This window comes from Dysidea avara, chromosome 6, assembly GCF_963678975.1.
Source record: "Dysidea avara chromosome 6, odDysAvar1.4, whole genome shotgun sequence".
Classification (NCBI taxonomy): Eukaryota; Metazoa; Porifera; class Demospongiae; order Dictyoceratida; family Dysideidae; genus Dysidea; species Dysidea avara.
The window spans coordinates 533,949-559,077 of record NC_089277.1 but is presented as its reverse complement, the minus strand read 5'-3'; the positions used below and the strand labels follow the sequence as shown (position 1 = coordinate 559,077).

The 25,129-nt window shown below is 38.8% G+C and overlaps 1 protein-coding gene across 2 annotated transcripts; it reads left to right on the top strand.

Moving 5' to 3' along the window:
- Window positions 1-5: 5 nt before the first annotated feature.
- On the top strand, window positions 6-25,039 carry LOC136258944 (translocation protein SEC63 homolog). Of its 2 annotated transcripts, none has more exons than XM_066052335.1 (21): window positions 6-146; window positions 196-298; window positions 10,251-10,365; window positions 10,417-10,532; window positions 12,596-12,657; window positions 12,711-12,769; window positions 12,819-12,869; window positions 12,916-13,024; window positions 16,006-16,100; window positions 16,156-16,191; window positions 17,373-17,472; window positions 17,522-17,620; window positions 18,146-18,344; window positions 18,391-18,485; window positions 18,534-18,616; window positions 18,661-18,711; window positions 18,759-18,923; window positions 18,970-19,212; window positions 19,264-19,362; window positions 21,316-21,420; window positions 24,971-25,039. In XM_066052335.1, the coding sequence occupies exons 1-21, from the start codon at window positions 23-25 to the stop codon at window positions 25,022-25,024; spliced, it is 2,163 nt and encodes a 720-aa protein (XP_065908407.1). In that variant the 5' UTR covers window positions 6-22; the 3' UTR covers window positions 25,025-25,039. The 2 variants fall into 2 exon arrangements, with proteins under 2 accessions (XP_065908407.1, XP_065908408.1); XM_066052336.1 differs by lacking the exon at window positions 24,971-25,039 and adding an exon at window positions 22,359-22,424.
- Window positions 25,040-25,129: the final 90 nt, after the last annotated feature.

Here is a 25,129-nt window from a genome sequence, read left to right as displayed (position 1 = left end):
TTAGATAGACCTAGTCGCGTGTATGGCTCAGATCGAATATGACGAGTCCGGCGCTACATTTAGCTACTTCTTGTTATCAGCTTACGTCTTCCTGCTGATACCAGTTACCTATTTACTGTGGCCGTCCAGTAGTGACGCTAAACCGGGTATGGTCGAGTAGCTGTTATTGCACGAATGGTTGATATCGTTATACAGAGGACGATGCAGAGGGCAGTAGGACGTGTCAGTGTGAAGGATGTGTCCGAAAACTACACAAGGACACAAAGAAACCACGTGAGAAATGGTTGAAGAGGATTAGGTGAGTGTCACGTGATCTATAGTATGATCACATTCCACCTGTGTTGTGACCTTTGCCCCTCATCCTGTTTTGTAGTCTGGCGCCGCCCGCCCCTTCGCCTAAAGTAAGGGTCTGGTGAAATACAGATACTAAATCATTTCTAGCGCCCAATCTGGGCGCTAGCCAATTAGTGCATGCCAATGACGTTCACACAGAAATCGCCTTGGCAACACAATGCTTTTGTTCGAATTGAAGTGCAATCATCTGACGTAACAAGCAATACGTACGCTGTCTAATTGAATTCCTTTTGAAATGATTAGGTATTTGTATTTCACCAGACCCTTACTTTTTGCAAAGGGGCGGGCGGTGCCAGACTACCTGTTTTGTTGGTACAAATATAATTTATTTAAATCCTTGTGAATCAAAAAGTGATTATTAAACACCCGATATGATTGAAGGCCAACTTTTAGCAACACAAATTTACTAGCATTTTGATTGACAAGATGATCTTCAAAAGCTTTTGTAGGTGAGATCAAGGCAAAATTTTACTGTTTAAATATCCACACTAATCTGTGAAGAAGTGGGTGAGAAAAGTTGTAGGTGGATGTTAATGCAGTTTTGATAATGGCTGTTGGACTTTGTTCAAATTTGTAAAGGGTTTACGTGTTCCTTACAGAAAAGTTACTTAATAGCTAATTTTGGCCTCACTGTTTAGCATTAGGTTGTCTATACAAACACAATGATGATATTGAATTATAAATTTATTGTATTGCAGGATTTAGTTCAATATTTGTGTAATACTCTAATAGAGTGTACATACTTCAATTAGAGTATTACACAAATAACATTGAGTATTAGAGTATTACACATTGAACATGGAGCTTCCAGTGGTAAATCTACTGTATACCTTGTTTGGTAACATTATCATACGGTATGGTAGTACTGCTTATTACGATCATGAAGAACTGGGCTTTTCCAGCCAATAATATCCAGCCTCAATTTTCCTTCATGACAGCTTTGGTTAGGTACAGCCAAGCCCAAAAATATCCTCAGACCAACCCCAAACCCTTCCAAAATGTTTCTATGGAATTAAAAAAAAAGAATTCTATTTAACCCTTTAAACCCGCATATTCCAGAAAACTGAATTTGATAAAACACAAACGGAAAATGTGCAATATTTTTGCAATTGGTTTTAAACAGGCATATTGTACGAAGCGTTTATCCAATCTGTTAGAAATAGAGATTTTCTTACTTGGGAAGGCCTACCCTTAGTAACAGTATATAAACTGTTAACAAACAACAAGGAACTCATGCGCTACAAAGCACTGAATCAGTTTGTTTCGTTTCACGTCCGTATTGTTAGTGTTCTTGCCGTCTATTTTCTGAATCACGTGATGGCTGTATCTCAACGGAATCACCATCACATGACGACCAAGATGACATCAAGAAAATATTTCCATGATGCAGTATGGCCGAGTTATGGCCTTTGGTGTATCGATATGCGAAGGAAGAAGATGAAGAGATAGTTCTTTTGTACTTTAAAGGAACAGAGTGAAGTTCTGGGATGAAAGGATGTGACAAAGGATAGACCCATTTAAACTGAGGTTGAGTAACATGGTGTTTGTGGTTTTTAGACAGCCTTAACAGTTCTTGTTCTATATTAGTTTGTTTTAAAAACTTGTGTATAATCCAGTTTTCAGGATTATACGTTTTCAGTGCATGTGTTATGTAAAACGGCTGTGGGTTAAGGGTTAAGGGTTAACGTAATTTTATGCTGATTGACTGATGCCTCCAGCCAAGTGTAACTTGACGATCAATTGATTTCTTTACTGTTCGATGTCGCTTTGTCTTGAAATGTTCCTTTTCACCAACTGCAGTATGTACAATACATGCATCATGGACTTTCCTTTGTCCTCCTTTGTGTTCCAGTTCTTTTTACTGACATCACAAGGTGTCAGTTTGCAATAGTGCGATGCGGCTTTCCTGTGACTGTGTTGGCTGTTATACTTATTGCCCATATCATAGATGTACAGACAAGTACCCGGGATCAGAATCATCTGGTTTTTTATGCCGGATCATTGTAAGCAACATCTTCTAATTTATCGCACAGAAGTCTAGCCCTACTCTTTGTGTGACTACTTCCCAAAGCATTAATAATTGAGTAGTTGTGTGTTGTAAGTTTGATAATGGTGGCTATGTCCGCATCGAGAGACACACCAACAAACCAGGCCTTACTGCTAATTAACTACCCTCTTTCACGAGGAAGACTTACCAACAACTAAATGAACACTCTTAAAAGTTGAAATTTTGCAGAAACGTATTGTGGGTGGCGTATTTCACCATCCTGCATTTTTTAAAGAGGCTACGATGATCTGGTGAATACATTTGTATTGGAGTTATCGAGCTTACTTGAGATGATTTCAATCCTGTGTACTGTTGTCTGTATATCTATGCCCATAGTTTCCATAGCGACTGGATTGATTGCAGAGACGCTCCTTCTACTGTTCTTTGTTTGTAATGGACTGAAATAGCCCTGGGGCAATGTTACATGCTGTTGGTGTGTGGAAGCCACTCAACAGTTGTCCAAGACCAGCTGGTTACATTGTGTATTTCTTGAGTTCATGTGAAGTACATGTATCACATGATTTTATTGGGCCCTAAATTAAAATAATCAAACACTGTCATTGTCAATGGTCAACATCACACACCGGAAGCACGATTATGTTGTCACAGTAAACCATAACATTCCACTGCCTTAAAGAGGAAATATAACATTTGTACCAGTGCAGCTGCCGTATATATCGCTGACAAATTCATATTAAGTATTGGCAAGTGGTGGATTGTTACTTGCAGCGCTAGTTTGTGAGTTATTAGTGACGTCAGGTTGAAGCTGTCTTTTTGTTGCCATGTTAGGTGAATGCTAGTTCTGTATCATTCACTAAAACAGCATATGATAGGAGAGTACTGTATACAGGTAGTCCAGTGATGTAACCTAGATCAACAGCATGACACTCACCAGCTATCCAAGAGCTGCAATAGTGTCAGATAAATTCCCAGCAGTGCGTAGATTGTTAGCGTCACTGCCAGCTATTTTTACCTTCTCTGGTATGCTGTTTTCTCTATACAATAACAACCATTGAAGTGTGGGAACAGTGTACCAGTTGAACGGCACTTTCATCATTGCTCCAGATTGTTATTCACTATACGAAACTGTAAGACCACTATTGTTTGCCATCCTTAGCTTGACCACTATTGTTTGCCATCCTTAGCTTGACCACTATTGTTTGCCATCCTTAGCCTGGCCACTATTGTTTGCCATCCTTAGCTTGACCACTATTGTTTGCCATCCTTAGCTTGACCACTATTGTTTGCCATCCTTAGCTTGACCACTATTGTTTGCCATCCTTAGCTTGACCACTATTGTTTGCCATCCTTAGCTTGACTTGAATGGCTGCTAGTGGCGAGAACAGTGGTGAACTATCATTAGCACTAGAACTATCATCAGTGGCTTTGTTAACTACAGTGCTGAACAATGCAGTTCAGTATATACACAGCCATTTATATAATGTCTGTAACTTGAGTTATAGTGCAACGAGACAAAGCTTTTCTGAGAGAGGAAGAGCACATCAAACATCTAAAGAAACTTAAGATGTATAACATAGCTGAAAGCTAAGAATAATGGCCTCTTCACTTTCGAATCAGCAATTGATAGTAAAATTAGGAATTTTAGACTACAAAAAGTTTGATACTGAAATTTGATACCTTCAGGCTCTTAGTAGTGCCTGAGTGCAGCAAGGGTGCCACAGCCCAGGGCCTTCAAGTATTCTAAATCCTGTAGAACCCTGGCTCGTGACGTCTAACTATTATTTAGGGATCATAGGAAAAAAGTAGGGAAACAAGGTAGGTTGCCTACACCTGCAGATATACTAGTGAACATTTAATCACTAATTAAGTCTACCCATGACCAAATTAGGGATTAAATGTTCACTAGCATATCTGCAGGTGTAGGTGACCTCCCTTGTTTCCCTCCTTTTTTCCCTATGATCCCTAATTGAGCTTAAAATTCCTAATACTTGTTGTAATACAGTACACATTTTTTGAGGACTTCTAGTCAGACATGGGGCCAAGTACATTTAAAAGTACTTAAGTAAAGTACAAGTACTTTTGAATTTTCCAAGTACAAGTACTCCAGCAACACTCAAGATTAGAGCTGCACGATATGGCGATACTTATCGGTAGAGGCGATATCACCCTTGTACGATGTCAAGTTGTAAGCATGGCGATAATTATCGTACGTAATTAAAAACTGATCATGATCACGTGTTCTGAAAACAAAGGAAACATGGCGGATGAATCTTCGCCCCTGCAGTCCGAGCTTGAGTCCGAGTCGTCTTCTACTAACCCTTCTACTGACCCACCCAGAACTATAGAAGGGTTAGTCAGTAAGCGAAATACAAAGGCGTTCATATGGAAATACTTTGGTTTCTTACCTGATGAAAACGGAAGACCTCGTGGCAATCCGAAGTGCCGCCTTTGTGGAGCAGAAGTATTAGCAAAGGATAGTAACACAAGTAATTTGTACAGCCACTTACGCTATAAGCATCCAGACGAGCACAGTATCGTGCAAGCTGCTACTGGCACTAAGGGGAAGAAGACAGACGACGACAGTGGTAGGCAGCCATCGCTTGAAACAACATGGGATAAGACGAAGATGTTATCAGCGAAGTCACAAGAATACAGAAGACTCACGAAGTCTGTGACATTTTGTTTGGCTCGAGATATGCTACCTATTTCTACTGTGGATAAGGTGGGATTTCGTGAAATGCTCCGTACTTTCAATCCCAGGTACAAACTTCCATGCCGAAACCATTTCACAAATATTGCCATTCCTGAATTAGTAGCAGAGACTCGAAGCAGTATTGAGAGCCAAATTACTGATGGTAACATTTATCATTTTGCTGCCACCACTGACATGTGGACATCAGCAGCTGGAGATCCTTACATCACCTTAACATGTCATGCCATCAGCCAACAATGGGAACTCAAGTCCTACTGCTTACAGACCCACTATCTACCCCAAGACCATACGGCAGTTAACATTAAGGATGTTCTGTTGGAAACTCTGCACGAATGGAATCTGGAGCCAGATAAATTAGTTGGGATTACCACTGACAGTGGATCTAATGTAAAACTAGCTTGTGAGCTTTTAGGATGGGTAAGGCTTAGCTGTTTTGGACATAATTTGAATTTAGCAGTGGGCAAGGGACTAAATGATACCAGGATACAGCGTGCTTTAAGGGTTTGTCGAGCATTAGTGGCCAGCTTCTCAAGGAGCTGGAAGAAACAAAGGGATTTGGTTGAAGCTCAAGAGCAGAAGAATTTGCCCATTCATAAGCTAAAAGTTGATGTTGTGACACGCTGGGGATCTTGTTATGACATGGTAGAGCGTGTGTTGGAGCAATTAGAAGCTATCAGGATGGTGCTGTGTGATGACCGCAACTCATCCCATCTAATACCATCATGGCAAGATAGTGACATGTTGGAATCAATTGCTGCTGCGTTAAAACCATTGAAAGCGATGACAGATGCTTTGTCTGGTGAGCAATGTGTCACTATTTCTGCGGTAATACCATTGTTGAGCCACATCTATAGTACAATGGAACATGAAGTAGATGATACAGAAATAACTGATGAAATCAAAGAACGTATTATGGAGGATTTGAAGACAAGGTACATGGATCCAGATATGAGACAACTGCTTGAACTTGCGTCATTTTTGGACCCTCGTTTCAAACTTGCACACGTCACTGACAAGGATGGTATACTAAAGGAGATAGAGAAACAGATGATGACGGAGATTAACACTGAAACACTCACCTCTGCTCAAGCTAGTGTCTCACCCCAGTCAACTGCAAGTAGATCATGTGATACTGGCCCTAGCTCATCTCTCAGTTCTGCCAATGCACTAGCACCTCCTCCTAGTAAGAAAGTGAAAGGATTAAGTAAAATACTAAGTAACTGTTTTGGCAATGCTGAGGTACAGGTAACCCCTCAACAAAGAGTTAAACAGGAAATTGCTCAGTATCTTACCCATCCCCAGCTCAGCATGGAAGATGAGCCTCTTCCATGGTGGAAGTCTGAGTGTGTTCGGTATCCAGTGCTTGCTAAGGTAGCAAAAAAGTTTTTGTGTCTGTGTGCTACCAGCGTGCCCTCAGAACGTGTCTTTAGTTGTGGAGGAAATATTGTCTGTGACAGTAGAACCTGTCTTAAACCTCAGAGAGTAGATAGTTTGGTGTTTTTGGCACAAAACCTAAAGTGAACCACATTGTAACTGAACTCGTTAGTTGTTATTTACTGGTCATGTCTTGTTATACCTTATACTGCTTTTACTTTGTACCCTAGTATTGTTGCTGTTTTTATCATGTCATATCACAGGTACATAACTCATTGTTGGTTCAAATTAGACACTAATATTTTTCATATAATATCGTGATATTTAGTAATATCGTGATATATGGTTGATGATATATCGTCCATGAAAAATTTCAATATCGTGCAGCTCTACTCAAGATAGTACTTAAGTAAAGTACAAGTACATTTTGCTGTAGTAAAATATATGCTGTATTCAGTGTATTGTAGTATGTAAGTGTGCCTAGGGGGGTTGATTTTTGTCAACCATTCTCTCTCTTAAACTCTTAAAACGCACTGACTTGAACAACAGCATTGGCGACATCGTTAATCGTGGCAACATGATACATAGTAAGGTTGGGGAAGGCAGTAGAAGAATCGCAAGAAGTTGTAAACTGCACCTTCATACAATTTTGATATTCTCATTGTACACCCACTGTGTACAAACTACGTACAATGTTTGTAGTACTTACAAGTGCTTAAGTACTCAAGTACTTAGTGAAGTACTTGAGTATAAGTACAAGTACATTGGGGAAATTAAGAAAGTATTTAAGTAAAGTACAAGTACTTTCAAATCTGTACTTAAGTGTACTTAAGTATAAGTACTCATGTACTTGGCCCCATGTCTGCTTCTAGTAGAACATGCGTACAAAATTATAGAACAATATACAATCGTTTATTTATAAGCAGAATTTTTATTTATAAAGCAGAAATTAAGTGATCAGCCAAGATAGCAGTTAAGGATGCGGGTGTTAGGTATGATGGTCCCTGGTTTGAACTGTGGTAAGTTTTTCAGCACCTCTTTACCTTACAGTGACTGCTCTATTAGAGTATCTCAATCCCACTATTTTACGCTTGTACAGTTTTGCTTATATCTTTGTAGCTGTAACTCTATTGTTTTCAAGCCATCAGAAAGCTCACTGCTACGATGATCATCACCAATTTCCTATACTCGGTTTACCCTGTAGTTGTGATAGAAGTTTGATCTTTTTTTTTACGTGAATAATGCTCATATCTTCTTGAATATTCATCATATTTGGTACGTGAATTCACCTTTATGTGTTCTTCATTTGACCCAAAGATTCAGGCTACCGAGTTACATCAATTTTGCAAAGTGTGCAAAAATAAATCTAAGCCCCCCCACCTACGGCTTAAGTGGCTTGGAACAGTTTTCATAAAGCAATCACATTAGTTGTAAGGCTTAATTTACAATATGGTTGACCACCAGTTCATGTCATTTGCTTAATGTTATGTAATCACATATCATCACAGCATTTTTAAAAAGTAGCTCCACACGATAGTAGATAGTCAGGTATACAGCAAATCAGTGCTATTAGAAGTATTTGCTCTGAAGCGATAGCTATACTTAGAACTTGCACTACACACATCCCAGAGTTTCTGTTTGTTGTAAAAGGTAGTGAACAAAATACTTCATTGATTTCTGTTAGTACAAAGTGCAATAGTTTGCTTGTTTCAAGCCCTGAAAATTTCATGCTGAAGCCATACAGGAACTATACCCCATATCTCACAATTGGCTGGTGCAAATTTAATCAAATTTTCTGTGTGGCCTATCCTACCTGGTGGACAGCTATATTACAAAAATGATGTGCTTTGGAAAAGGGGCCTTGGAGCTATGCACACATGAAAATGCTGTTTTCTTTCTTCCTGTTAATATACTCACAGTGCAGCATGTCGACTGTCTTGCAACTGTATCAACTGACAGTATGAATGTATTGATGTGTGTATGTCTTGTGTAGACATTGTGTAAATGTCTCACATCATACAGTACTATTCATACAGTACAATAGTACTGTATAGTAGGGACCACAAAGGAGTAGGCGTAGCCCACGAAATAACAACACCCATACACCAGCCTCAATTTTCCCTGACGACAATGAGGCAGTATTGGTTAGGTAAAACTAAGCCCAAACAAGCTTTCAGATTGACCCGAACACTTTCAACAAGTTGCTACGGAATTTAAAAAAAAATTATTAAACGTTTTAACGAAATTTTCTACTGACTGACTGGCTGCCTGATGCCTTCAGACAAGCGTAACTTGATAACGGCTAAGGCTACGGGCTTGATTTTTTCACTGTTTGACGCTGCTTCAGCCTGAGAGGTGCCTTTTGGCATACCGCAGTATGTACAATGCATTCTTCATGGACTTACCAGTGTTCTCCTTTTTGTACCATTCATCTTTTCTGACAGTGAAAAGTGTCGATTGGCGATAGCATGTGATGGCTTCCCTTCGTATTAACGGAAATCGTCTGTATTTTTAATAGTGGCTGTTTTGATTGCAGAGGTGCTTTTCAAACAGCTCTTGATTCGTACTGCTGTGTAATGGGTTGAACATAGCTGCCCAAACAAACAACAGAACTCCAACTAGCCATCTACTAAGGTGTACGTATTACACTCCAAAGAACTATTCTACACAGTTTACTTACAGTGTGATCCATTCTACAGCTGGTTTCTTTGTGATTTGTCCCATTTTTGGTGTTGCACAAGTGTATCTGCACTTGTGAACACCATGCTGCATCTGGGATAAAGTAGCCGACTGTCGACTTTACTTGCTGTAACACTTTCTTTGCTATCAACTACTAGTTATCAACTTGAAGAACGATTTAATTTGCCTATTATGAAAGTTACACTTTACGCTATTATATAACAAATGCGTGCTAGTCCGGTAAGGATCCGGTTATCACAGAAACAGGATCTCTATGGGTGTGTCCATTTCAGTACTAACACATCTTACTATGAAACGTGTTTTACAAGTTATAGTGAGGCTAAAACTTATTCTATGAGTGAATTATGAAGCTGTGCCGCCATATGGCAGCAGTGGCCGTTAATGGATTGCCTTGATATAAACATCTGATATTCCAGGGGAAAAGAGAATATGTCATAAAGCAAGTAACATCAAAGGCCCAAAGCTGAAGCTGTGATATCAAAAATACCAAATATGGTAGTTGTGGTTAATCAATCTTAGTTTAGAGTAGAAGTAATTGTACTCATAAGGTTTCTGCCAGTGTTGTTGGCTTATTGTTGATAGTGCTTATTGTTGATAGTGCTTATTGTTGATAGTGCTTATTGTTGATAGTGCTTATTGTTGATAGTGCTTATTGTTGATAGTGCTTATTGTTGATAGTGCTTATTGTGACTGAGAGTTGTAATTATGTGTACTACCGTATGCAAGGAAATTTTGACGTAAGAAAAATTTGACAAAAATCAAGAAATTGTAGGCAAAACGTGTACTTTTAAGGGTGCTTATAAACATTTGACGAATGAAACCAATTTGTCAAATTCGTCAATTTTTTTTGACGTAAAAATTTCCTTGCGTACGGTATAAGGTACACCAGTATCTGTATACTCCATGTTCCATACTAGGAAGTTCCATACTAGAAGTTTCATACTTGTACCCCATACTAGACTTCTACTCTCATACTCCATACTCCGTATCCCATACTACATATCCCATACTCTCATACTCCATATCCTATACTAGAGTTTAGAGTACAAGAGCGTGTGTGTTGTTTAATTGTTCATTTACAAGTCACTCCTCCATCAACAGGTATCTCTGCATTGCTATTGGCTGGATATTATTTATATACATGTTCTACCGTACTTTCACCATGGAGATAGAAAATGTGGAGTATGACCCTTATGAAATCCTTGAGATTAGCAGGGTATGAGCTGGATCATGTGAGCTATTACGACTAGATCATGTGATCATATAGGGGGCAGAGATGTCAGAGATCAGGCGACAATATCGTCAACTCAGTCTTCGTTACCATCCCGACAAGGACACTGGTAACCAGGATAAGTTCATGAAGATTGCTAAGGCTTATGAGGCGTACGTTATTACATTTAGTGATGCACCGATTAATCGGTAAACAATCGCAAATTGGTTTATCGGCCAATATTGGTATCACTTAGCAGATTATTTTAACTGATTAAATTTACTGACCCTGATGTACTGTTTAATTAATTTAATTAAGAAAGTTTTAAAATGGCAATTTTTACAAAATACTTGTGTGTAAACACATAACCATCAGATTAGCTATCGGTATCGGCCATTCAATACCTGATAATCAGCAAAATGTCTTATTGGTGCATCACTAACTATATTAATTGTCTGTGCTGCATGTGAGGTATTGTGTTCTCTGTAACCATGGTGATGGGTTGTAACTAAGTAGCCAATCAGAATTGAACTGTTTGGTATGAATATCACCAAGAGTTCATAATATTTGTACGTATACAAATATTATGAACTCTCGATTAGAGATGGACCGATACCACTTTTTACCGATATTTCCGATACGAGTATTTGTACTGAAATTATTTGCCGATACCGATACCGATACTATACATTGAAGCCTAGACAAGTTTATTATAGAAATTTCATTGTTGTGATACATAGCTAGCTATTAAAATATCACAGTAATTGATTAGTGATCTCAGTTCAATCAAGTTTTAAAATATTTGTTGTATAACAGCTAAGCATGATAAACATCATTGTGGATTACTAATTTCTTGATTCGAGGTAGTTTTCTTGTAAGCTTATTGATAAGGCAATTAATTGCGTGGGCGGCCGATAATTGTACAAAGTTTGTTACAGCTTTTCAACCAAACCTTTTCATGAAAAAGCAAACCAAGTAGTCATAAACTTAATTCTTGGGGAACAACTGCACTACCGTTTAGTTACAAAGGATTCACGTGCTCTAATATATTAGAATACATACGGAGCAATTGCAACAATACTTGGAAAAGAGTAACAAAGGCTTTGTTTCCCTACTTTGTTAAGTTACTGATTAGCTCAACTAAGTTATTAGCTACTGGAAACTTAGCTAGAGATGGTTTAATGAAAGTGGTGGGTGTCTACTGTGGTATCTGTACCTTGTATTACCGATACCGATCCGATACTGATTCCACTGGTATCGGCATCGATACCGATACCAGTATCGGTATCGGTCCACCTTTACTCTTGATATCACTAAGTACTCTATAAATTCACTATACTTACATAGTAACACTGTGAATTATGTAGCATTTGTAACGTGGCTAGACTTACCATGGTGATGATTGGCTTGTTTTATTTCTGATTGGCTATTATAATCCAGGTGTAGAGATATTTGTACAGAGTTGGGGTCGTTACTCTACCAGTGTAACTCTTTACGTATTACTCGCTACTTCTATATGATATAATGCGTTACAGCTCCCAGAAAATAGTAATGAGTAATGTATTACATGTTAGGCCATACCTATTTGAAAAGTTGTTGCTCGGACCCGACCGACCCAATTAAGAAAAGGAAAAAAATTATATCACGTGACACCTTAAAAACTGCTGCAAAAGATCGAGATACTCTAATAGAACAGTCAGTTAGTACAATTTTTATCTCAAATATAATATAATGCTAGCTATCTATAAACGTAAAACCAGCATGTTCCTCACTCCTGCTCTATGATAGCATCAGTGCAATGCTCATTCAACTACTAGTTATATTTTATCAGATATGTATTAGAAGAGATTTGATAGGTCTGCATACAACTTTAATACGACTTACTGATCTATTATATGGCTTGTAGCCAGAAATGGTAAGCATGTACATATCTAAAAATCATAATTTTAGTAGTTAGATAGCTGTTTTTTTTGTTGTTTTGTTTTGCCTACCGACCGACCCATTTTGTTGTAAAATAAATCCGAGCAACAACTTTTCAAATAGGTATGGCCTTACTCTGATGGCTGTAACTAGTAATATAACAGTTGTTCATTACTTTGTAATATGTTATATTACTTCGTTCACAGCATAAGTTACATATTGCATAATAAGCATAACTTGTTACCCCTAACTCTGGATTATGATGTCTTGGTCGTATGTACTATCAGTTGCCATGACACTGGTTAACATGGTGTAGGTTAACAGATGAGGAGTCTCGTAAAAACTGGGAGGAGTATGGTAATCCTGATGGGCCAAGAGGTGGGTGTGTCCCAAGTGACGATGTCATTGTTATGCCACCATTATCACCATAGCAACCAGTTTTGGTATAGCCCTTCCATCATGGATAGTATCTCAAGAGTCGTCAATATGGGTCGGTATGGTCACAGGATCACATGATATAAGTGTGTGTGTCTTATTAGGTGTTGGTGGTCTACGTGGGTGTGTTCATGGTTGCCTTGCCGACTGCTGTGGTGAGCACCGGTGTTCATGGTAACACAGATCATGTGATGTACACAGGGGGTGTGGTGGTACCGATCTATAAAGTACAGCTCAGCTAACGTTTTGATGGACACTCAGAAACTATACTCTTATTGTCTCAGTCGTAAGGCTTCCATCGATGTGAAAAGTACGAGTGTGTTGTTATAGCAACAGTGGGGGTAACACGTTACTGAGTGTGTTGTTATAGCATACAAGCAGTGTTTGGGGGGTAACACGTACTGTACCAGTTATGTAACATTAGCTATTACTTTGTGGTAACTAAGTAATATAACGAAATAATTATGCTATAAAAACAGGTAATATGACTCGAGTTACTTTACTGACAAATCTATTATGTTACATAAGTAATGAAGTTACTATAACGAGAATTTATTACTACAAGTAACAACAAAGTTACTAATCTCGTTACTAATCTACTGAGTAAGTTACGAAGCCACCTCAAACTAATGAATAAAGCTCAGTGCTTGAAATAGTGGTCGGACATCTGACATTTTCTGACCAAAATTGGTGTATGTCTGAACATGTTCTATTTTGGTCAGACATCATGTCCAACCAAAATTGGTATAAAATTTACTCAAACAAATGCATATCAGACTTAATATAATAATTTTTCATGGCAAAAGTATTCAATGTCTGAACAAGTTTTATAAATGTCTGATCAAAAATAGTTCAGTTTAGACTATGGTACAGCTCATTTAGAGGGTTACTAAATCACTTAGTCACCTGACATGCTCATTTAGTCACCTACACATGTTCATTTAGTAACCCGCCCTCAGGCAATTTTGTACGTGAAAAATAATTACAACACGAAAGGTACACTGGAGTACTTGATAATACTGTAATACAATTCTTCTCCGTGTTCTGTGAATAATTCTGGACAAATAGTAGACTAAGCGGCGTATCTACTAAAGCTCTAGCCGTTACTCTGGTTACCGGTCGAATAATTATTTTTGTGGGCGCTGTAAGGACTTCAGGAAGAAACCGTTCTGCCGTTCTGCATTGCTCTTTCACCCCACCCTAATGCTCTGGCTATAAAGGTATGTACTTTAAACCATAGTCTAAATAAGTTAGACACCGCGACCAACGGGAACTAAGCGATTTAGTAACCCCTCTGGCCTTTAGTAGCGCCCTCGCTGCGCTCGGGACGCTACAGCCTCAGGCCATCGGGGTTACTAAATCGCTTAGTTCCCTTGGTCTTGGTGTCTAACTATTATTTAGGTGATATGTCCTAGCATTTTTGTCCGCTTATTTCAAGCACTGAAAGCTTATTCACCAGCTTCTTACAATTCTAACCAAGATTGTCCAACAACGCAATCATGTCACGTGATAAGGTGGTAGTTTCACACATGACAGTTTAAGGCTGTGGACACAAAGTAATATAATATGTAATATTATTATAGTTACTTTATTTTATGGGTAATATGTAACTGTAACTAAATAGTTCAGTTGCAAGTAATATGTAATATGTAACTAGTATTTTTAAAGATTGTCGACTTAAAAATGAAGTAGGGATCTATGCAATAAAATAGTGAAACGAGATGAATGATGGTATTACAGCACAGCTCGGTGGGAAAGTCCCTACTTTGGCATTGAGCAAAATAGCTAATGTGCCAAAGTAGGGACTTTCCCATCGAGCTATACTTATACCATCATTCATCTCTTGTTTCACTACTTTTTATTGCATAGATGCCTACTTCATTTTTAAGTCAACAATTTTTAAAATACTAGTTTGTTTAGTTTTTGTTGTAGCACAGTTAGCTATTTACAGCTTATTAAAGTACGTACTGTGCCGTTTGGAGCTTAGTCTCGACTAACAGGATGAAATAATACAATTTCCACTCGAGTACTATCCAATCACATGAATTACTCGCTGATCTTGCTGTCCGGCATTGAGTGGCTGAGTCAGTGTTTTCAGAGGAACAAGCCGTTGAATATCGGTCCGTCTCAAATCTCTTCGTCAATTGCAGTCCAGGCATTGGTAAAAGTCGAAGTGACAACTCAGCAGCCTTAATGTTTCACGTGCAACACTTGAAATTATAGGCGCCCTTGCTCTTTGAGCTGCATAAACGCTTTCTGAAATAATTTTGCGGTGTCTACAGAAAAGTGTTGATACGGAAAATTAATGCCTCGGTATGGTTTCGATGCTTGAAGAAGAAGACAACCAACCTGATGTAAGATAAAAGGAAAGACAAGGCGCACAGGGCGTACACTCGTCGGAACCCCATCCCACTGATGAGTTTGTTGTTGTGGCGTAAAATGGTGACCGTGTGTTGCTTCGTTTGGGCTCTAAGCCTGTGACTGTGGTCAGGCAGTGAGCGAGGCAGTGAGTGAGGCAGTGGGTGAGGCAGTGAGTGAGGCAGTGAGACTATAATTGGAGTTTTTAGCAATTTAAAAAAAAATTAATATCCGGCCACCTGTAAGTGTTTTGTTATATTTAATGCTGTTTTATGTATTATATGGACTAGTACTATTCCATAAAGGTGGTTTTCGCCACGTAAAATGTCTGTAGGATGATTTTAAAGGAGGAATTTTGGGCGGTGCACGAAACATTCACCACGATCCCTACTTAAATGGTACGACCGTACTGTTTGATATGTAACTAGTTACTTTTAAAAAGTAATTGCCCCAACACTGCGTACAAGTCCCTACATGGATATGAGACTAACAAGTTCCTATATGGATATGAGACTAACAAGTCCCTATATGGATATGAGACTAACAAGTCCCTATATGGATATGAGACTAACAAGTCTCTATATGGATATGAGACTAACAAGTTCCTATATGGATATGAGACTAACAAGTCCCTATATGGATATGAGACTAACAAGTCTCTATATGGATATGAGACTAACAAGTCCCTATATGGATATGAACATGACAACAAACTAAAGGATGACAAAACCATCACAGAACAGTTGCCCTCTACAGAAACATGATTAGTCTCATATCCATGAGGTCCATGATATGTCCAACCAGGGTTCTGCTCAGTCAGCATTGAGTATGGCCCTGTGGTTAGGCCAATATTGCATATAGCTAACAGATCCTGTTTGTGTGTGTGTGTGTGGTGTCATGGTGGCATTGTGTTGTCATGGTGACATTGTGTAGCTTTGTTGATGATATTGACAAGTGCATACGAGTTCTCCAGTCGTCATGGTAACAAGATAAAGGATCGTCCTACTGATGATGCGGTATTATCTAATGTGAGCATTAATTAGGTTACACCATTAGCTCACATGATCCTCCTCAACACTACAGATAATTACAACATCATTACCTCATTGCAACATGAAGGTGGGTATGTATCCATAGCAACTGATGTGTATCCATGGTGATGAGTATCTCTGTGAATATGAACAGTACATGTCAAAATTGCTATCAGCAATATTTGCATAAAGAGTTAGTGTAGCTGGTGTAAGATTCCTGGCAGGAATGGTTCTAGAAGATTTGCTCTAACTCCCAAATATAAGAGTAGCTGTTTTATGTGAAGTTGTAAATCACAGTGGTTGGGCTCCATTGAGATATCGTAACCATAGATATTGGAGCCAAGTGTCCTTGGGTATTGTAGCTGTTGTTATCAATGATCCTCTACCCCTTATCATTGTTTCACTGTTAAACCTTACACAATTCGGTACTGCGATTAAAAGCTATAACAACACTTTACACGTTTGCAAGTGCTGGACCAATTTTAGATGATTTATGGTGAAGGTAAATAGCGTAAGTCGTCAATTATCGGCAGGTACCAATTATTGGCACTTTTAAATAATGCAGGCTATGGAATACAAGTTGTGTAAAATAGTTTTGTATTGGAAACCAGTATGCTTTTGCATCTAACCTGAATCTCTCGAACGACTGGCCTCATCTTGGTAAAACTTGTGTGAAACAGAGTTATCCATGGACTATATATCCCACAAAATGTTCACAATGAACCAACAAGGCACCAGAACTCATCTTCAATTGCCTATTACCAATTGTATATTATATGAGGGACTCACCTTGAAGGTGCCTTCCTCATATAATATACCAATTTTGGTATTTAATCTGTTGACTGTTCTATTAGAGTATACCATTGTGTGCTAAATGGTTTCAGTAATTCACCGAGACATGTTATACGTGTCTTATATGATGAGAAGATACTTGTTACGTGTCTAAATGAAGGTCCAGCAGCAAAAGGAGGCAGGTGCCATTTGAAAGTTTAGGTGACCATGTGAAGGGCATTAAACAGAATTTTGGGACATAATTGAATTATTTGCTAACAATTTACTTTTAAATTCTGTTTTTTACTTAGTGACAATATTACTCACATGGTTAAACCAAGCCATTCTAATTTTAAAAAAAATGAAAATCTAGAATGGCACATATCCCCTTTCTACTGACCCCTTCAAATCCAGCAGTTACATGCTGTGATCTAGTCTCCAATTCTTTATAATCATCAAGTGTAACTTATCACTGTTGCTATGTGTGTTGGTTGCTAGGTGCAACAGCCACCATTTTCTTTACCTCATGCTCGTAAGGCACGAGCATTGTTACACTCTCACCTGGCTCATGTGATGCTTCCGAGGGAGTTATCTGAAGGTGTGTCATAACGCTGTAACATGATTGGTTAATATCAGTGTTCAAACAGACCTCCAACACATATTGGTCACATGTCCGATGTTGCTACAAGAAATGGTGTCCGTCCTCAGTCAGTTCTTCATACTCCTCACAATGTACCCCAGGAAAGGTGAGTATTGTTGTGTAAGTGGTTTGGTTGCCTCTAACCTGGGGTGGGTGATTGGGATCTTTAGTTCAGTAAGAGCCCTGCTGGTGTTTGCCTGCCTCTATTGGGGAAATGGTAGATGGTTGTTCCTCAGTGGGTTGATGGGGAGGGGTTTGATCTTCCTCCATCGTGGAAGTTGCAGTAGAAAGTAAGTCAGCGTCCATAAACAGGTCGTCTAGGATCAGATCATCTGTGTCCTCATAATGACTTTTGCTGCTTGGGAATCTGTAGTGTGTGCGTACGTGTGTGTAGTGTGTGTGGGTGCGTGCGTGTGTGTGTGTAGTGTGTGGGTGTGGGTGCATGTGTGTGTGTGTGTGTGTGTGTGTGTGGGGGTGTGGGTGCGTGTGTGTGGATAAATTTGTTGATAAATTTGTGATGTGGAAAATTTGTAGTCGTCTGCACTAGAGATGGTCTTTGTATACTTGTATGGCCATTAAATAGAGGTATGGTCTTTGTATCCTTGTGGCTACTAAGGTTTATTGTCTGCAGGTATGAAGCCCCCAGCAGTGGAGACATTTGAGAATGTGATGAAGTTATCAGCCATGATCATACAGGGGTTGACAGAGAACCAGTCACCATTGTTCCAGCTGCCTCATATCACTCCTGAACAACTCAAACACTTCAAAACGAAGAAGAGACATATCAACTCTTTAGAAGAATTTGCTGCATTGCCTAAGGCACAACGAAGGTAAAGTGATCACATGATCCAATAGTATCATGTCACTGTTACCTAGGAAACTAGTCAAGACACTTACAGACACAGAGTATCACAATGTAATAGCCGTACTGAATAATTACCCTCACTTAGAAGTTACCGTGGAAACTAGAGGTATTATGGGTGGTGGTAATAGTGTGACTTGATTGGTTGAATCATCAGTACTTGATGATGAAGAACAGGGTAAGATTACTGCAGGCAGTGTGGTTACTATTGTCGTGAAGATTACTCGGAGCACATTATTGGTAGGCAACTATCAGTTTGTTATTTAGATCATGTGATCTTGTAGGATCACCATGGTAATGAGGATCTAGTAGAACAGGAGGATCCAGTTGAAGTGGTAGATATGGAAACTATATGAAATCACATGATCTAGTGTTGCTATAGGAGAACATACCAAATACTGAAGATGACAAGGTTGCCAAGGCAACCACCCACAAGGCATGGGAGAAACAAAAGAGGCGCAAGAAAGGTAGCAGCAGTACTAAGACAACAACGAAGAATAAGGTGAAGAAAAAACCTGGTAAACAGGACCAACCTGTAGAAAAACCTGTGAGTGATTACGATTGGCTATAGTTGGTCGCCATGGTAACTATAGCAGAAGGAGTCAGACTCGGAACACAGTGAGAAGGAGGAGCCTAACAATGTTGTTAGAAAGAGACTAGTAACTAAGGAAACCCCAACAGTGCAGCAGGATGATAGTGATGCAGATGATCACCATAGTGATGAGGATGAAGAAGAGAAGGAATGGCAGGAGCTACAGAAGGACATGAAGCAGAAAAACATTAATAAGAACTACCAGACAGCTAGTTGGCCTGTACATGCCCCTCATTATCCTGAAGTAAGTAGTGTATTGGTTGTCATGGAGATTATTATGTTGGGTGTTAATTAGGAGAAACAGGAGATGTGGTGGGTGTATGTGTGTGACCGAAAAAAGAGGACGATGGTTGCTTGTCCTGACCGAGTTACTGGACTAAGGGACAATCAAGAGGTAATAGTTGTGTGTTATGGAAATAATGGTGAAAAAATTAAAAAACAAGTTGATGTTGTGCTACTTCTAAAAACCAGGCGCCATGCAGCTAGCTAACTCATTTGGAATTAACCAATAAGTTTTGGTTGTGCAATAATACATAATTAATTTATTGTAATTCTTGGATTTCGTAATTCATGAAATTTTCAGATTTCTTCAGCTACGTTGCTATGCATTGCTAAGGAAGCACTTGTTAAACAAACCGCTTTTATCAACACATTACGCATAGAAGTATCTTCCAAACTGTTTTATAGTTTGAATATTGTGTTTTTCCACTAATTCTCTCGATAAAGCCTCAAAGCTGCTCTTCATTTTTGTTTGCTACGTAGGGGATAGCTACGCCTCCTTTCCAACCCGAAGGGATAGGCTATTCCTGGTAGTCTACAAGGCCTGCACAGTTGTTAACCACCTGTAAAACCCAAAGGGAAGGTAATTCACAAAGTCTGAGGAGAGTCGCCACACCTGTATTTCAGACCTCCAAAAAGAAACCACCTCAGAGCAAAGTTTATGTGCGTGTCGAAATTTAATACAGACTTCATTTAACTTTTACTTCTTACGTAAAAGCTGCTTTTCCATTTAACGATTTTGCTCACGTGGGTGCGTGTGGACAAACATAGGTAGATAGGTAAACACACACAACACACACAACACACACAACACACTTGTACGAAAACAAATCTAGTAAACAGGTGCATGCCCACAGTTGGTCTTTGGCTACCTGTGGGTGTGTGCCTGGTTTAAAAATCAGAAGTTGTGCGAACCAGTCAGGTTTTTACTGAAACGGTGACATATACCTACCTACAGTACCGCTCAAATGTAACATCGCACTCGCTCGCACTGCTTGATTGTGAGTGATTAAAAAACTTGCTAATTAAAGGTTTCCTTTGCAAGTATTCGTATGGGATGAATACTTGCGAAGGAAACGGGTGCCACGCCCTTTAATTAGCAAGTTTTAAACCAGACGCATGCCCACAGCCGGCAAAGGCCGGCTGTGGGCACGTGTCTGGTTTACTGAAATTGTTTTTGTAAAAGTTTGTGTGTGGTGTGTGTGTGGGTGTGGGCGGGCGTGGGTGTGGGCGTGTGTGTGGGCGTGCATGGGTATGTGTGTGCGTATGTACCTATCCATGTTTGTCCATACACACCCACGCGGGCAAAATCGTTAAATGGTGAAAGTAGCTTTTACGTAAGAGCAAAATAAAGTCTGTACTAAACTTCTGCACAGGTAAACTTTGCTCTGAGGTGGTTTCTTTTTGGCGTTCTGAAATACGGGTGTGGCAAGTCTCCTCAGACTTTGTGAATTGCCTTCCCTTTGGGTTTTACAGGCGTTTAACAATTGAGAAACAACAGTGCTAGCCTCGTAGACTATCAGGAATAGTCTATCTCTTCGAGTTGGGAAGGGGGCATATCCCCTACATACGCGAACGAAAATGAAGAGCAGCTCTGAAGCCTTGTTGAGAGAAATTGTGGGAAAAAACACAATAGTCGAACTATAAAACAGTTTAGAAGATACTTCTGTTTGTAATATATTGTTAAAAGTGGTTTGTTTAAGAAGCACTTCCTTAGCAATGCATAGCAACGCAATTGAAGAATTACGAAAATTTTATGAATTACGAAATCCGAGAATTACAATAAATTAATTATGTATTATTGCACACCAAAAACCTATTGGTGAATTCCAGATGAGTTAGCTAGCTACATGGTGCCTGGTTTTTAGAAGTAGCACAACATCAACTTGTTTTGTCACCCGTAATCAAGTGGTGTGAGTGAGTGCGATGTTACGTTTGAGCAGTACTGTTTTTACTTACCTGTGGTTTGAGGGCTATATACCAAAATATACACTTGGCGTTACATTTGAAGTCTCATGTGATCATGGTATGCATCTATTAACTGTTGGTAATACTCATGTTGTCATAGGTACAGCAACAATTTCCTGCCCCAAACAAACCGGGGGTGTACCAGTACAATGTAGTGGTGAGGTCTGACAGTTATGTTGATAGTGTGGTGGATCAACCATTGAAGGTAAAATAGTGTTCACCAATGTATAGCAGTGTTGTGTCAGTTTGTGTGTATTGTAGTATGTATTGGTTGAATATGACACTCTCAGTAGCAACTTTGTGTGTATTGTAGTATGTATTGGTTGAATATGACACTCTCAGTAGCAACTTTGTGTGTATTGTAGTATGTATTGGTTGAATATGACACTCTTAGTAGCAACTTTGTGTGTATTGTAGTATGTATTGGTTGAATATGACACTCTTAGTAGCAACTTTGTGTGTATTGTAGTATGTATTGGTTGAATATGACACTCTCAGTAGCAACTTTGTGTGTATTGTAGTATGTATTGGTTGAATATGACACTCTTAGTAGCAACTTTGTGTGTATTGTAGTATGTATTGGTTGAATATGACACTCTTAGTAGCAACTTTGTGTGTATTGTAGTATGTATTGGTTGAATATGACACTCTTAGTAGCAACTTTGTGTGTATTGTAGTATGTATTGGTTGAATATGACACTCTTAGTAGCAACTTTGTGTGTATTGTAGTATGTATTGGTTGAATATGACACTCTCAGTAGCAACTTTGTGTGTATTGTAGTATGTATTGGTTGAATATGACACTCTCAGTAGCAACTTTGTGTGTATTGTAGTATGTATTGGTTGAATATGACACTCTCAGTAGCAACTTTGTGTGTATTGTAGTATGTATTGGTTGAATATGACACTCTCAGTAGCAACTTTGACATATTATTTTGAAACATGTCAAGTAATTAGCCAATAAACTTAGTATTACACTTGGTTGTCAGGGTCCCTCGACAATAATCTGTAACACTAATCTGATTGGCTAAAGTAGTGTGGTGTTTTTCTATTGGAAATATATGTGCGATTTGATTAGTGTTACCATAGTAATAGATGACTCATAAAACAGCAACAATATGGTTGCTTATCAACGTTTTCCAGATAACCATTGCTAAGAGAAACATCGCTTGGGACTATAGCAATAGTTGCTAGACAACTGTTGCTATGTGAGTTTAATACAGCTAGCAGTGCTGCGCTAGCTGTCACTTAGCTTACCACAAATATCAAAAGTGGAACAGGTATACAAGGTGAAGTGTGGACAAGGCATGAAGGTACGGTGAGTGAAAGCTATGTTGCATAACACTTAAAATTCAATTTGACACCCTTTGCTATTTTTTTTTTCAGTTGACTTTGTAAACTACCTTCCCTTTGAGGTTTTCAGGCATTTAACAACTGAAAAATAACGGTGCAGGCCTTGTACATTACCAGGAATAGCCTATTGCTTTGAGTTGAAAGGGGGCATATCCCTTACGTATGCGAACGAAAATGAAGAGCAGCTTTGAGGTTTTGTCGAGAGAATTTGTGGGGAAAAAAAACACATTAGTCACACTATAAAACAGTTTAGAAGATACTTCCATGCGTAATATGTTGATAAAAGCGGTTTGTTTAACAATCGCTTCCTTAGCAGTGCATAGCAACGTAATTGAATGAATTACAACAAAATTCATAAATTACAAAATACGAGAATTAGCTAATAATATTATTGCGCAACCCAAAACTACCCTATTGTAAAATAGTAACTAGTATATTAAAAATTATAAATTTTAGAATGAAGTAGGAATCCAAGTAGTGAAACAAGAGATGAACAATGGTAGCTATTACAGCATAGCTCAGTGGGAAATCCCTACTTTGGCATTGAACACAAAATAATTGTTATACCATGCCAAAGTAGGGATTTCCCACTGAGCTACCATCGTTCATCTTTTGTTTCACTACTTATTGCTTGGATCCCTACTTCATTTTAAAATTTATATTTTTTAATATACTAGTTTGTTTAGTTTTTTTTGTTAAAGCATACAGCTAGCTATAAATGTGTGACTGTTCTATTAGGGTGACTGCTGTATTAGAATATCTCGAGTCAGCCTGCAAAGATGTGTGCTTTGCCCAAAAAAGGGTGTAATCATTGTGGCTTCGATCGATTATTAAACTAGTGTATCTCGAATCAGCCTACCAACTTGAAGGTGTGGTCAGAAATACAGCTAGCGTAAAAGGGGCGTGGTTGTTGTGGTCTCGATCGATAGATTGATAATACGTAGAATAAAGAATGGGTATGATCTTGTAACCTATCGTGGAGTACAGTAGCGTAGTCTAAGCATCTTAAATAATTTTGTGGCGTCCATTATGTTGCTTAAAGAAAATTTTGATATGGAAAATTAACGCCTTGTTATGATTTCGTTGGATGAAGAAGACAAGCAGCCTGATTGAAGATAAAAGAAAAGACAAGGCGCACAGGGCATACACTCGTCAGAACCCCAAAAGGCACATCCTACTGGTGAGTTTGTTGTTGTGGTGTAAAATGGTGACTGTGCGCTGCTTCATTTGGGTTCTAGGCTTGTGACTGTGGTGAGTGAGTGAGTGGAGTGAGTGAGTGGGACGAAATTTAGAGTTTTGACGTTTTTAATTTCCAGCCGCCAGTAAGCATTTTCTTGTTTTTAATGCTACACTTGATGTTAGATGGGCTAATATTATTCCGTAAAGGTGATTTTCTTCGTGTAAGAAGTTTCTAAGCTGGTTTTTAAAAGGCGGTATTTTTGGTGGCGCGCATTGTTTCGGGAGTATATACTTAAACAGTACGGTATTGATACATAGTTTGGTTAATTCATATACTATCTATGGTTAATTCCTGATAAGTTAGCTAGCTGCATGACGCCTGGTTTTTAGAAGTAGCATAGCATGAAATTGTTTTTCTCTACACACAAAGATGACCCCTTTCAAATTGACAGGGTAGTTTGAAAGACCTGTTACATTTTTCAAACCAGGCGCATGCCTACAGCCAGCCAAAGGCCGGCTGTGGGCGCACGCCTGGTTTACTGAAATTGTTTTTGTAAAAGTGTGTGTGTGTGTATGTACCTATGTACCTGTCTACCTATCTATGTTTGTCCGCATGCACCCATGTGAGCAAAATTGTTAAATGGTAAAAGCAGCTTTTACGTAAGAAATAAAAGCAAAATGAAGGCTGTACTAAACTTCCACACAGGTAAACTTTGCTCTGAGGTGGTTTCTTTTCGGCGGTCTGAAATACGGGTGTGGCAACTCTCCTCAGACTTTGTGAATTGCCTTCCCTTTGGGTTTTACAGGCGTTTAAACAATTGAGAAACAACAATGCTAGCCTCTTAGACTACCAAGAATAGCCTATCTCTTTGATTTGGGAAGGGGGTATATTCCCTATGTACACGAACAAATATGAAGAGACAAAGCTCTGAGGCCTTGTCGAGAGAATTTGTGGGAAAAACACAATAGTCAAACTATAAAACAGTTTAGAAAATACTTCTGTGTGTAATATGTTGTTAAAAGAAGCACTTCCTTAGCAATGCAAAGCAACATAATTGAAGAATTACGAAAATTTCATGAATTATGAAATCCGAGAATTACAATAAATTAATTAATCTTATTGGTTCATTCCAAATGAGTTAGCTAGCTGCATGGCACCTGGTTTTTAGAAGTAGCACAACATATCTTGTTTTTGTTTGTTAAATAATTATTTTCATTGTTAGGCCACACACCCTTCAAGATACATCATCTGTTGCAACTCTTTCCCACATTTGTGATGTGAACTGAGCCCCACTTGTACTCTTTGTTGACATTACTGGTTAGAGCTATATTCTCCTGGAACAGAGTTGAACAATAGGTATAGTTACATAGACATTATTTGT

What these genes read in the sequence shown, in the direction of transcription:
- LOC136258944 (XM_066052335.1), top strand. Translation starts at nt 23, where the DNA reads ATGGCTCAGATCGAATATGACGAGTCCGGCGCTACATTTAGCTACTTC. An exon ending in CACAATGTACCCCAGGAAAG is followed by an intron (nt 17,621 to 18,145) that starts GTGAGTATTGTT and finishes TATTGTCTGCAG; the next exon opens with GTATGAAGCCCCCAGCAGTG. An exon ending in TTGCCTAAGGCACAACGAAG is followed by an intron (nt 18,345 to 18,390) that starts GTAAAGTGATCA and finishes ACTGTTACCTAG; the next exon opens with GAAACTAGTCAAGACACTTA.